The 13409-nt window shown below is 34.9% G+C and overlaps 3 protein-coding genes across 3 annotated transcripts in view; 2 read left to right on the forward strand and 1 right to left on the reverse strand.

The window, feature by feature from the left end:
- Positions 1-1537: 1537 nt before the first annotated feature.
- On the forward strand, positions 1538-2059 carry LOC138316499 (uncharacterized). Its single transcript, XM_069258191.1, has one exon. The coding sequence runs from the start codon at positions 1538-1540 to the stop codon at positions 2057-2059; it is 522 nt and encodes a 173-aa protein (XP_069114292.1).
- Positions 2060-2349: 290 nt separating this feature from the next.
- LOC138316500 (uncharacterized) lies at positions 2350-2730 on the forward strand. Its single transcript, XM_069258193.1, has one exon. The coding sequence runs from the start codon at positions 2350-2352 to the stop codon at positions 2728-2730; it is 381 nt and encodes a 126-aa protein (XP_069114294.1).
- A 4846-nt stretch (positions 2731-7576) lies between these two features.
- The window catches only part of LOC138314793 (reversion-inducing cysteine-rich protein with Kazal motifs-like), an 87801-nt gene continuing 81968 nt past the window's right edge, over positions 7577-13409 (reverse strand). Inside the window, exon 23 of the mRNA XM_069255339.1 lies at positions 7577-13408. Coding sequence (XP_069111440.1) covers positions 13184-13408 — 225 coding nt within the window. The 3' untranslated portion in view covers positions 7577-13183. The remainder of the gene's footprint in view (position 13409) is intronic.

The following is a 13409-nucleotide window of genomic DNA, read 5'->3' on the forward strand; positions in this document are numbered from 1 at the left end:
CCCAGACTCCCGCCCTTCTTCACCGTATGCTTATATAAATAATAAGGTTTTTGGTTTTGCAATTTAATCAAAACTTAAGTTGAAAAATATGACACTAGACATGAATACCATAAACATCCTTAAATCGCTTCAATTATTTTCTGGAAATGTGTTCATAAATGCTCAGAATGCAGGATTTTGCAACATTTATTCGAGAGCAGGCGGCCCCCAAGACCCCTCACCTGATTTTCTTGGTCTCACGCCCCTCTAACCCCAAAAGCTGATTCCGCCCCTGGTAATAACACACAAAAAACCAGTGAGAAGTCGAAATAAACCGCGAAGCCCTTCACCAAGGACGTATATGAGTCTCACTTATAAATCCTTGCCTTCACTTTGTACAATGTAGGCCTACATGGTTTTCAGATAATTATAAAGGTACATGTAAAGTACATAAATATTATGTAGGTATAAATTTGTTAAAGTGAACAGTCGGGCAAGGATGGCTAAAGTCGGTAAAAATGGTGTGAATGTATCCAGTATAATTTCTTATGAAATGGAAAAATAAAATCTCTCGTCAAAATCTGTCTGCGTACGAAGAAATTAATTTAAAGTATGGAAATTCTAAAACGTCCTCCCGGCTCACTATGTCCTTGGTTACATTTCCACGCAGCCTCGCTTTCAATGCTTTCAACTTTTCTTTTACTTTAATGGTCAGAACTGGGAAACTAAGCAGAACTTGACCGTCGTATTAATATGTGAGAACTTTTGGAAGGCCAATGAACACATTTAGACTGGTTTTCTTTGCCCGACTATTCACTTTAAAGTACTAGCTGGAATTGTTTTCAACACTTCAATCTTTCTTACATATGTGCAGGCAGTATCTCGGATTTCTAAAAGATTTTCACAATCGGCATTCCACCCAGCTTCCCGTTCTTACAGAATCTCAGGTCTGCGTTTCACAAATGGACTAACTGTCGGCCTAACTTACAGACTCTACTAAGCGATTTAGTCCAAACATAAGCGGCACTAAGTTCCGTTTCATCAAACAGCATACTATTGATAATTAATATAACGTTGGAACAAACACAGACATACATGTTAGATATGATCTGATTTTCAACTATTTTCATTGGCTAATACATGGTCACGTGACGTTCAATAGATAGCGTATTTAATCGGCGTTTCCTTTTTAGAAACACGTGGTACCGAGTTAATATTCCTTTGTGAACTGATTTGGTTTAGCTACAATGTACATGTGTAACGGAGCAGCCTTTGGCGGGTAATGGCTATTTCAATTTCATCAGATTTTATTTCATAACAAGAGGCCCATGGACCTTAACGGTCATCTGATTGTTGGCACAATGCAACACCTCAAAGAATTTAGTAGTGGCAAACAATTCAGGCAATACAAAGGGAACTCTTTAAATAAAAGAAGTTCAGGCTCTGATTTATTTGATGAATTAGACCATGAATGAAGGTCCCTTAATCCTCACAATGCTACAAGTCCAATATCCAAGTAGTTTAAAGATTTTAGCCTATTTGTCCCCTGTGACCTTGAATGAAGGCAGCATTACAACTCCTTAATGTCCTAGAAGAATGGACAGAAGCCCTAGACAGAGCCCTGGATATAGAATGTATATACCTAGATTTCCGAAAGGCATTTGACACCGTCCCCCATCACCGTCTGATGAAAAAACTGGAAGCGTATGGAATCAATAAAGAAACCCTCACATGGTTGGAAGACTTCCTAGTAAACAGACAACAACGTGTTATTATCAACGGCGAAACATCCAAGTGGGGCAGAGTGACATCGGGAATACCTCAGGGTTCGGTGTTGGGGCCGCTGCTGTTTGTCATCTATATAAATGATCTGCCCGAGATGATTAAGTCAACTGTTTACTTATTTGCGGACGACACAAAACTATTCCAGATAATTAACTCACAAGAAAGCAAAAAGTCAATACAAGAAGATTTGCTGCAACTCACACATTGGAGTGAGGCTACTCAAATTCAACGAGGACAAGTGCAAGTCACTACACGTCGGGAAACACACTGGAGGGAACACTGGATATGTGCTTAATAATACAACATTAGAAGAAGTGGAAGAAGAAAAGGACCTTGGGGTCATATTTGATAAAGAGCTTACATTTGACAAACACATTAGCGAAAAAGTACAAAAAGCAACTTCAATTTTCGGTATGATCAGAAGAACATTTAAGTTCCTAGATTCTAAACTATTTATTCCACTTTACAAATCTTTGGTAAGAACCCATCTGGAATATGCAAGTGTTGTCTGGAGACCATATAAAATGAAACACATTGAACAGTTGGAAGGAGTACAAAGAAAGGCGACTAAAACAACTACCGGGAATGGATAACCTATCTTATCCTGAGAGGCTTAAGAAGTTAAAACTCCCAACCCTGAGTTACAGACGTGTACGAGGTGACATGATAGAAACCTACAAGGCAGTTACAGGGAAATACGACAAAGGAGCAACCCAGTTCATAAGGATGTGGTCCGACACATCAGAGAGGTCTAGCACTAGGACAAACTCGCTGAAAATATTCCCCCAGCATACTAAAACATTGATCAGGAAGAACTCATTCTCCGTTAGGATTGCTTCAATATGGAACAACCTACCAGACCATGTCGTTACATCTAAGACATTGGACACCTTCAAAAACAGATTGGACAATCACTGGAACGAACAGGAAATCAAATACAATAACTATAAAGAGAATATCAGCTAGGAAGTGGCTAAAATCATAATATGTAACTAAAAATATTACGAGTCCAGCAAAGAGGATCTATAAGGAGCCTGTGCTGGAAAACATCATTAAGAATCATTAAGAAGGCAAAGGTCCTTCATTTGAGCATACTTGTAGCCCTTCATCCCAGCATGTCACAGGCCCAATATCAGGTCTCTAAGCCTCTTAGTTATTCACAAGAAGTCGATAAAAAAATTTGACCCATTTATTTGAACAAACTTGGTATCCCTTCATCCCAGCATGTGACAGGCCCAATATGAGTTTCCTGGGCCTTTTGGTTTTTGAGAAGAAGTCGTTCAAAGAATTTAGCCTATTTCACCCCTGTGACCTTGAATGCAGGTCAATGTCCTTCATTTGAACAAATGTTAAAGCCTTTCATCATAGCATGTCACAGGCCCAATATCATGTCTCTAGGCCTCATAGTTATTCACAAGGAGCCGTTTTAAAGATTTTAGCGTATTTGACACCTGTGACCTTGAATGAAAGTTAGGACCGTGAATGCTTCCGGCGATATCCGGGACAGTCCGGCATAGCAACGCTGGTCCGGGAGAAAAAATTAATATGTTTAATTTTTTCGCCGGACCTACACGGACAAAAATTGTCCGTACCGATTCGTGCACGATCCGTGTACATCCCCGCCAGCAATGACAATGATAATTTTTATTATCATAGGCTGAAGTTTACAGTGCAGAGAATTAAACATCAATTTTACAATTAAGTCAACAAGGAGTACTAGTACCATTCGCCGAGACCCCCTCCTGCTACACATATATGTGTGATCGTCAGAAATTCGGGACGATTTGAAACAATTTATAATGTATTTATCAATGAAATGACGACTAACATACTTTATTTACGTTTTTGATTGTGAATTTTCGTGACCTCGTCAGCTTCTGTTTCATTCAATTGGTCTGCAAACGTTTTCGAAGCAATCTTTATCTTAGACTGGTGACGTTTTTCCTGATCCGTTCCACAACACTTTTCCATTGTCATGAAATATATTCTAAATTATGTTGACATATTTCACCTCTAATTCCATTGGCCTGTTCCATGGTGTTTGCAGTTTCGTTTATTTGAGCTTATTTGGAACGGAAGTAATTCAGCCTTTTCCGAACATTCATTTCCGACATGCCTGCTTAACGCATGTAGCTCTAGATCCGAGGCCACATTCAAAACTTGCCACTCCAGATCACAGGGATCTGAGAATAAGTTGCATATTATACAATAATTGACCCACCAGAGTGTCATAAGACCATTTTAGGCGCTTTAGAGGTCTAGATCAAAATGGCACTCTGGTGGGTCCATAATTATGTAATCTGTAACAATAACTCTTAAGATCTCTATGCTCCAGATCCGAATATTGTACTTACGGTGTATTTCATGCTGCTATGGATTTAATCAGAAATGTGTATATATACAATGTATATATAATTATATACATATATTTTGAAATAGTTGTGACTTCAATGCTTATAATTAATTTTCCAGGCTACTACTTTATAAAACAAAATACGTTTACTCGTACGATTCCATTGATTTTTTTCCAAGGGATTATTTTTTCCAAATCAATACGCAACGTCAATGTTTCTATTGTGACGTCACGATAACGTCTGGTTTCCGCGCCATTCTCGGATATTTTTTTCCATCGTGGAATGAAAAAAATGAATAGGCCAATCAGAAAGCCAGAAACAAAGAGAAAATTAAAAATATACATATATTGTGAAATATTGCATAACGTAATAAAAATCGTAGAAAAATGTTGCTTTAACCCCATGAATGTTTACTGGAACCAAGAGCATGAGGAAAGCTTAGAATGTTTTCAGCAATGAATGATCGACCTGACAAGGACCTATAATAGCATATTGATTGTACTAAGGCGTGTTGAAGAGTACAGAACGTGGAATTTTAATACTTATTTCTTGTGAAAGCTCCTGATTCTGGGTTCGATTGCTCCGACAGGCAAGCTAATCTTAAGCCTAATCGTTTAGGCGTGCAACATTATGCTCAAAGTGATATTATTAACCATACAATTTGATTTAAATTAAAGCATCCGATAAAGACTGAAGTTTATGTTAAACCACTTTTCAAATCCTTCTACTTAACAATTATTCATACGATCCTTTCCTTCTTTTTACTTTGAAGTTTCTCCAGTCTACTCCACGAGCATTTGCTGATTAATCTTACAGCTAGTCTTGATCATATTATTCAGATAATACTACAACGACATCTATTATTATACAATACAATATTGTATTGTCTATTATTATATCTTTATTAAAACAAAATGCGTGTGCCTGTGGTCCGCTTGAGACTTCATGTGAAAGGTCCTTTCTCTTTTGTCGTCAGCATCGAAGGGTTTTGTACATATATATAATTAAATATTCAAATGACCAGATGTCAGGAGCAAAACAGATGAAAAATATAAGATAGTAATTACTAGAATCTATGAGTATCTAATAGTTATATTGCCGAGTGTGTATATCTTATGTAAATAAAAGTAAATAAATGCAGGTGTTGCTGAAGGTTCAGTCCTTGGACCCTTACTATTTATATTGTACGTGCATGCTATTACTGACAATCTTATCTGCATTTCGAAGCTGCATGTATTTGCTAATGATACTTCCTTATTTTGTTCAGATAAATTTTAATTAATTATTAAAAATATTATTCTGAAATCAATCTGCATTTCGAAGCTGCATGTGTTTGCGAATGATACTTCCTTATTTTGTTCAGATAAATTTCAATTAATTATTAACAAGAGATCCCAGAGGGATCTTGGCGCCCACCAAAGAATGATCAATATCTGACAAAGGAAAGATGGATCTTTTCTCTACTTTTTAAACCTTTTCAAACATACTACATATAAAATTTGAGACAGATCGCTTCAGTTCCTTTTGAGAAATAGCGGTAACAAACTTCAACTATCAAAATCCAAGATGACTCCTTGGCGGCCATCTTGTTGATCAATCGGTCCCAAATCACAATATGCACAACTAGGGCCCTAGGGGAACCTATATGTGGAATTTGAGAAAGATCCATTCAATGCTTTCTGAGAAATAGCGATAACAAACTTTGAATATAAAAATCCAAGATGGCTGCCTGGCAGCAATCTTGTTGACCGATCGGTCCCAAATCACAATATGCACAACTAGGGCCCTAGGGGAACCTACATATGAATTTTGAGACAATTCCCTTCAGTACTTTCTGAGAAATAGCGATAACAAACTTTGAATAACAAAATCCAAGATGGCTGCCTGGCGGCCATCTTGTTGACTGATCGGTCCCAAAATGCAATATGCACAACTAGGTCCCTAGGGGAACCTACATATGAAATTTGAGACAGATCCCTTCAGTACTATCTGAGAAATATCTATAACAAATTTTAACTTTCAAAATCCAAGATGGCGGCCTGGCGGCCATCTTGTTCACCGATTGGTCCAAAAATGCAATATGCACTACAAGGGCCCTAGGGAAACCTACATATTAAATTTGAGAAAGATCCCTTCAGCACTTTTTGAGAAATAGGGATATCAAACCTTAACTATCAAAATCAAAGATGGCTGCCTGGCGGACATCTTGTTTTTCCGATCAGCCTCAAAATCTGTATGGCACAACTAGGGACCAAGGGTAACCTCCATGTGAAGTTTGAACAAAATCCCTTCAGCAGTTCTCAAGAAATATCGATAACAAACTTCAACTGCCAAAATCAAAGATGGCTGCCTGGCGGCCATCTTGTTTTTCCGATCAGCCTCAAAATCTGCATGTCACAACTAGGGACCAAGGGTACCCTCCATGTGAAGTTTGAACAAAATCCCTTCAGTAGTTCTCAAGAAATATCGATAACAAACTTCAACTGCCAAAATCAAAGATGGCTGCCTGGCGGACATCTTGTTTTTCCGATCAGCCTCAAAATCTGTATTGCACAACTAGGGACCAAGGGTACCTTCCATGTGAAGTTTGAACAAAATCCCTTCAGCAGTTTTTCAAGAAATAACGATAACAAACTTCAACTGCCAAAATCAAAGATGGCTGCCTGGCGGCCATCTTGTTTTTCCGATCAGCCTCAAACTCTGTATGGCACAAATATGGACCAAGGGGACCCTCCATGTGAAGTTTGAACAAAATCCCTGCAGCAGTTTTTAAGAAATAGTGATAACAAGCATTGTTTACGGACGGCGGACGCCGGACCACGGACGCAGGGTGATTTGAATAGCCCACCATCTGATGATGGTGGGCTAAAAATATAATTCTGAAATCACTGTCATGTAGGTTTTGTATGGAACTACTGGTATGTTAATTGGGGAATTGCAAGCTTGAGTATAGGATATGATGTAGAAATAATCCTTCCGTACTTAGTCTGATTTCATGTAAGACTGGCTGTACATGTACATCATATCCGACATGTAGTCCTATGGTGTATTGGTAGTTATACAAAGCTAATATCACAAGAAAACTAAGGAATTTGTTTCTTTGGTATGATAAGCTTATTGAGAAATTGATTGTTTCCTTTTCAGCCCAGGAAAGAATGGTTCTGGTGTTATGGTCTTAGTAACCAATTTAGTTTGTTTAATAACTATAAGCCCTCCTATTTTTATTGTTTCCAGACAGCAACGAACAAGAAAGGTTTTCGGGAGTTTATAAATAATTTGGTGGTTTGTCTGCTGTTGAAAAGGTCCAATTTTTTACAAAAGGTTTCATGCAAGTTGAATATTAAATACAATGTACATATCCAATGGAAGCACGAAAGTTGTGTTAAAGAAAACCTTAAAATGGTCGATGGCTGTCCTGCACCTTAAAGATCCATTAAACCAATAAAAACACTACTACATTTTACACAACAAAATAACATTTCCTTTTATTTCATCGATAACAGGTGATTCACGTGATAATCGCACGTGCACAATAATTTTAATATATACAGTGTAGATACACACACACTTACACTGTACACACACCTTTCTCTATGACATTTTCACAGCTGCTAGACTCTGAAACTATAAATTACAAGTAGATCTATAAACACATTCAAAGGTTTGCTTATTATTTCCAGTCACTCTTACACCAGTTCCCTCCCTTTGTTCAGTCACAAAGCGTGGCCGAGGACCCAACTTGGGAGGAAACCAGATCTGTTTTACTCTCACATCCAAACAGCCAGTCTAGAGGTCCCGAATAGCACCAAACATCCGATCGCTCGCACACACATTGACTAGATGTATCTATAACATTATGGTGTATCTACGCAAGTCAAGTACTTTCAAGTAGCAACCTTTGTCTTCGACTTCAACATTTAAAATTAACAAAATAATGATAAAAATAAGGCCCCTTCAAATAAAATTCTACAAGCAATCAAAATAGGAAACACCTTTTGTAATTTCTATATATTTGAAAATAGTATTTGTTTTTAAAGAAACAGCTTTCAAATTTATTGTTACCGTATTTTAAATTGATCCTGTTTGTTGATGTTTTTGTTGTTGTTATATTTAATTTTACTTAAATCATCGTACCTAAGGCAGCGTGGAAAGCGCTCAAATAAGTACAGTCATAGTATATGTATATAACATTTAAACAGGAAAATGAATAATTCATATTAATAAACTGAAACCGACAACATTTTAGATAGATTAAAATATTCAAACATAATCCTTAGTTATTGAAGACACTGAGGTAGAAATATATGAAAGAAAACAGATCCTGACAACCAAATATGTATATTAATTTTCAAAAAAAGTGAACAACACATTTTGACACCGAGTGTAACTTTGATGCCGAGATTTGCACCAGTTTTCTTGATTTCACAAAAAATAAACCCATATCCTTTTGCTTGTTTGGTTTTCACGTGAAGGTATCTCTGTTGAAAAGCATTTGATCTATATAAATTGAATGAACATTCTCACCCTGGTTTTTAATTCATCGTTACTATTTTAATGAAATTAAGTGTAATATTTGTTCCTGAATATTATAAATGTTCATAGGATTACAGAAATCGCTCTAGTATCATCCTCAATTTTGTAAGAAAGTCAGAATATTAAGCTAAAAAGAATTTAACTGTTAGCTATTGAAGATATGGAAACAAAACAAAAAAATAACTATCAATTGACAAAACAAATACATAGTGATCACAAACATGCATTCAAACATGGGAAGCAAGATATACAAGTTCCTCTAAATAAATAACAATATACAAATACAGGCAACAGACTAGAAGATCGACAGCTTCTCCTAATTCTTAATTACCTTTGTGAAACACAAGATGTGTAAAATACTGATTACTTTCTTCTAATTGTCTAAAATGACATCCGATAGCCCTAGAAAATAATTCTCCTACACCGACCACTGCCACACAATCTTCCTACCACACTATTTAACTTTCTTTAAAACCTTAACTTTAATTAAATGATTTAAGTTTCAATGAAAACTTTTGAGGAAAAATAATAGTAATATTCCATGTCATTATTTAAATGATAAACCAACATTTTGTATTGATTTTTTTAATGTAATAGATTTCCAGATAACTTAAAGTGTTTAATTACACAATATATCAAATCAGTAGTAATGTAATGTTGGTTTTTGTTTGTTCCCCCCCCTCTCAAAATATTAAAATTCTTTCAATATTCCCAAACATAATTTTCAAAATTGAGAAACTTTCCTTTCCATAAAAGTTAAATGATCTATCCAGTTTTTCTTTAATTTAATAAACAGAACCTATGCTTCGTGTTGAATATGATTGAATGCACATACTTTCTCCAGCTATGTTTTAACTTCCTTGACAGTAAAACATAGATATAAGACCTCATCATTACCTCACTTAATACAATGGAATATAAACACAATACAAATGTAAAAATCTTATGTACATATATCTTTGTGTAGTAGTGATAATTCTGTAGCGCTATCATAAAAGGTGTATATAGTGTACATGAGAATACATAACAAACTTATAAATACAATGGCTTCCACGATCAGCCATGTAGACTGAACAGGGGATAACAAAAAACATCTTAATAATATAGCACTTATACTTTAGACTGAGTAAATAGATTGGTATATAACACAGAAACAAAATCACCAGCTTGAAGAAAAAGACCTTTTTTTTCTGGTTTTTGTATTGTGAAGTTATCTCCCCCTGTTATTGAATACTGATCGATATGTCATCCATTTGCTCGAGAAAATTTATTGTTTTCCCCAAATCAATGAGATAACGATCAATACCCGCATGTTAATAACTTCTAACTGTGCCTTGTCTAAAGACAAGATAAGATATAGTCTACTTCAATTTGTATTTCTACTAATTTCCTGCGTTTGGTTCCTATAATTTTTGTTTCATTTATCTTCCGGTGTATTCACTGAAGTAAACATTCTTAGATTGTCTAAGCATTTTAAAATGAGATTTAATATTGCCAACTTCTCAAAGACAATATATGGTTTTTTTGAAAGTTTTCTCCTAAATAATATTGATATGGTGCTCAATTTTCAACTACAGATGGCATATTAATTTGAACCAATACATTCTAAAAAGATAATTTTTACAGTCTTTATATTTTAAATACCAAATAAAAACCCTTAAAGTTTGAGTCAAAATGTAGTGTAAAATGGTTACCAGTGGATTACTGGCCTACTTAAATAATTACTGTACAGACGTAAAATCTATAGAAGGTGTTTTCAATTTATATTCCATCTTAACATTATACAGATTAGAATCTACAGACTTCAGCAAGTCTATACACTTGTACTTAACTCACATTATAAATGACCATAAACTGACTCAGTAAAACAGGTCTATAGCAATGCTTCTTATAGCAACTCAATGATATAAATATAAAATGTTAAAACCATATTACCAGTAATCTTAATGCTCTGATATTCAAAAGAATTTAAAAATTTCATCTCAATATGACACTCAAGTCTTTGTTCTGTACACAACAATATACACATCATCGATATTTAATGCTGTTTATCGCTATATTCTTTGGTACTACGTACTATCTCCTGGTAAATACTAACAAGCTTTTTGCTATACAGAGTTATCTTCTCTTTTAAGAAAATATTGATAAATTAGAGAAAAAAACTCCAAGAGATATTTACTGATAATTTTGCTCACTAATTACTGGGTTTTCTCCCTTAGTAACATGTGATAAAACAACCAAGAGCAGATTACTCAATATAGCAAAAGTTCTCCATAGAAAATTACCAGGTTTATATATAAACTGCGAGAAAACAACCGAATGAATCAAATATATTATGCCAGCAACATACCAAATATATGTTACATTTTAATGTTTTTCCTTTGACATTTGCTGTTAATAAGATATATAAATATATAAAATGTATTTAAAAATTCACACTTTAAAATTATTAAGACTTGAATGCTGATCTATTAATAGAGTTATTTAGAAATTACATTTCTATAAGTAATATAATGATAAAGTGTCTCCAAAATGTGCAGTAATGCTGTTAAGTTGATTTATACAACACTGAGAGAACACATAAAATAATAAAACAAAGAGTTTGTACCAATATACAATGTCAAAAACATTTGTGTTCTGTATATCAGAAATCAAAGGAATAGAAGCAATTCTTGAATAATTGAGTAAAAACCAGAATTTTTTTTGGCAGATGAATTAAATTTCCATGAAATGTAATTCAGTGGAACCATTAATGCTAAAAATCTGCACAATGCTAGATGTAAAAGTCTAATAAATTCAGACTATAGCAAAACACAAATGCATAACAATATAAAATCAACACATTCTTGATGAATAGACTTAAGGGTACAATCTACCTTATTTCTGTAGTGCTATAGAGTTACCTCCCTTTACAAAGACACTCTCTGAGTTGAAACATTTTGAAAGTGGTGCTTAATAACACTTTTTTGCCCATCATCAATCATATTGAATCAAGGTTGCCATTCAAAAATTCTTCATTATATGTCTCTATTCAGCTTTTTCAAAGGAGAGCAATCAACATTAAGGTAGCATGTATCCTTAAACAGAAAATGAGGTCAAATGATGTATATCACACAACCATCACATGAATAGCATCACCCTCACATACAAACTAATTGACGTAATAATTGTCAACATTTGATTCAAATTAACTAGAACACCAGATCTTCAACTAAGAGGAAATCAGATCTTTTATCTTTTAATTACATGTATAATGATTCCCATAATTCTAAGTATGGTAACCAAGTAAGATTTCCTTGTTCATATTGCATCATAAAAACAGATTTAAAGATCTTTGACTTAAGTAATTTTGAATATCAAACAACAACTGTTTTAATATTGGATCTCTAATATGTATAATCAAAATGTACTTTGAAAAAAAAATTGGCAAAAATTTCATCTCTCCAAATCTTCAAAATTAACGGTCAGCAATGATCAAATTGGATGAATGGATGGACGGACATAACGACAAATAGCATTATACTATCATGAACAACATTTTGCATTTTCAAATTTGTGCCATGTTGAAAGCTTATATAATAGCTCATCAGTTGACATCAATATGGTTACAGAATACTAAAAGCATGAATTGATTGCATGTCGTCTATCTACCGACTCTACAAGTAATGACAAATATCAGATCCAGATAACGAGTTTCTTCCTGTGTACATAGCTGGTACACAAGTATGTAATTTGGAAAATGTTTCCTTTTGATTTTTTTCCATTGAATTTCTTTTAAATCTAAACTATGACTGTAATATCTACATAGAGTTCACTTATAAAAAAAAAATCATCAGAATTTTTATTCCATGTATATATCTGTATAATATACAATATCATGAATATTCCTCAAAAAATTGATAGTTAGTTTCCTGAATATTTTATTTTTATAATTTTTCCCTGATGGATATGGGTAATTAAAACATCTATTAACAACTTCATGAGAATTCATGTCGAAAATGGGGTGATGATTTTTCACTTGGAATAAAAATCACTGATAATTGATTGTGCTATTCTGGTCCACTTTAAATTGCTTTCTTTCAGGCAATTTTGTTGAATAGTTATCTTCATTTCAACTTTTTCTTTTTTGCTTGTTTTACCGCATGTCTAGACTTGGTTTTCATTTTCCTGAAGAGCTCTACTCAGCTGTATAGCTGTATGGGAGTTACCTCCCCTTATACCACCATCTCCTTACAGCCAGATTGTGTCCTTGTTCACTGCAAAAATGGTTTCATATTTATAAGATCACAGATTCCTTTGCACCGCTGAAAACCATGGACGAGCTCTCGTAAAGCACTTTGACCTTGTGCTTGTGTGACAAGGATAAATGAGGTCGATCATAGACCAATCATATGGCTGGCTGTGCACCACCCCAGTAGTAGATGCACCCTGTGATGCGACGCTAAATCACTGCACATTGATTATCTTAGATCAGGATGAAACATCTGACGATTCAATCGAAATAGTTTCTGAGATTCTAATTTGATGGTGGGTTATACAGAGTGAAGCCATGTATATAATGTATAGAGTAAAAGTCCAGTGTTAACTACTAGGGAGGGAGTAGATAGTGAGCTGGCCGCCGACTGAATGTTGGCCAGCCCCGGAGTATGTGTGGAGGCAATAAGTAGTGGACTCAGTGTCAGGTATGACTTCATTAACGGACTGTCTGACTGTATCAGGTAACCTAGTCTCTCAGCCTCCTTAGAACACGCATGGACC

Source organism: Argopecten irradians, chromosome 2 (assembly GCF_041381155.1).
Source record: "Argopecten irradians isolate NY chromosome 2, Ai_NY, whole genome shotgun sequence".
Lineage (NCBI taxonomy): Eukaryota > Metazoa > Mollusca > Bivalvia > Pectinida > Pectinidae > Argopecten > Argopecten irradians.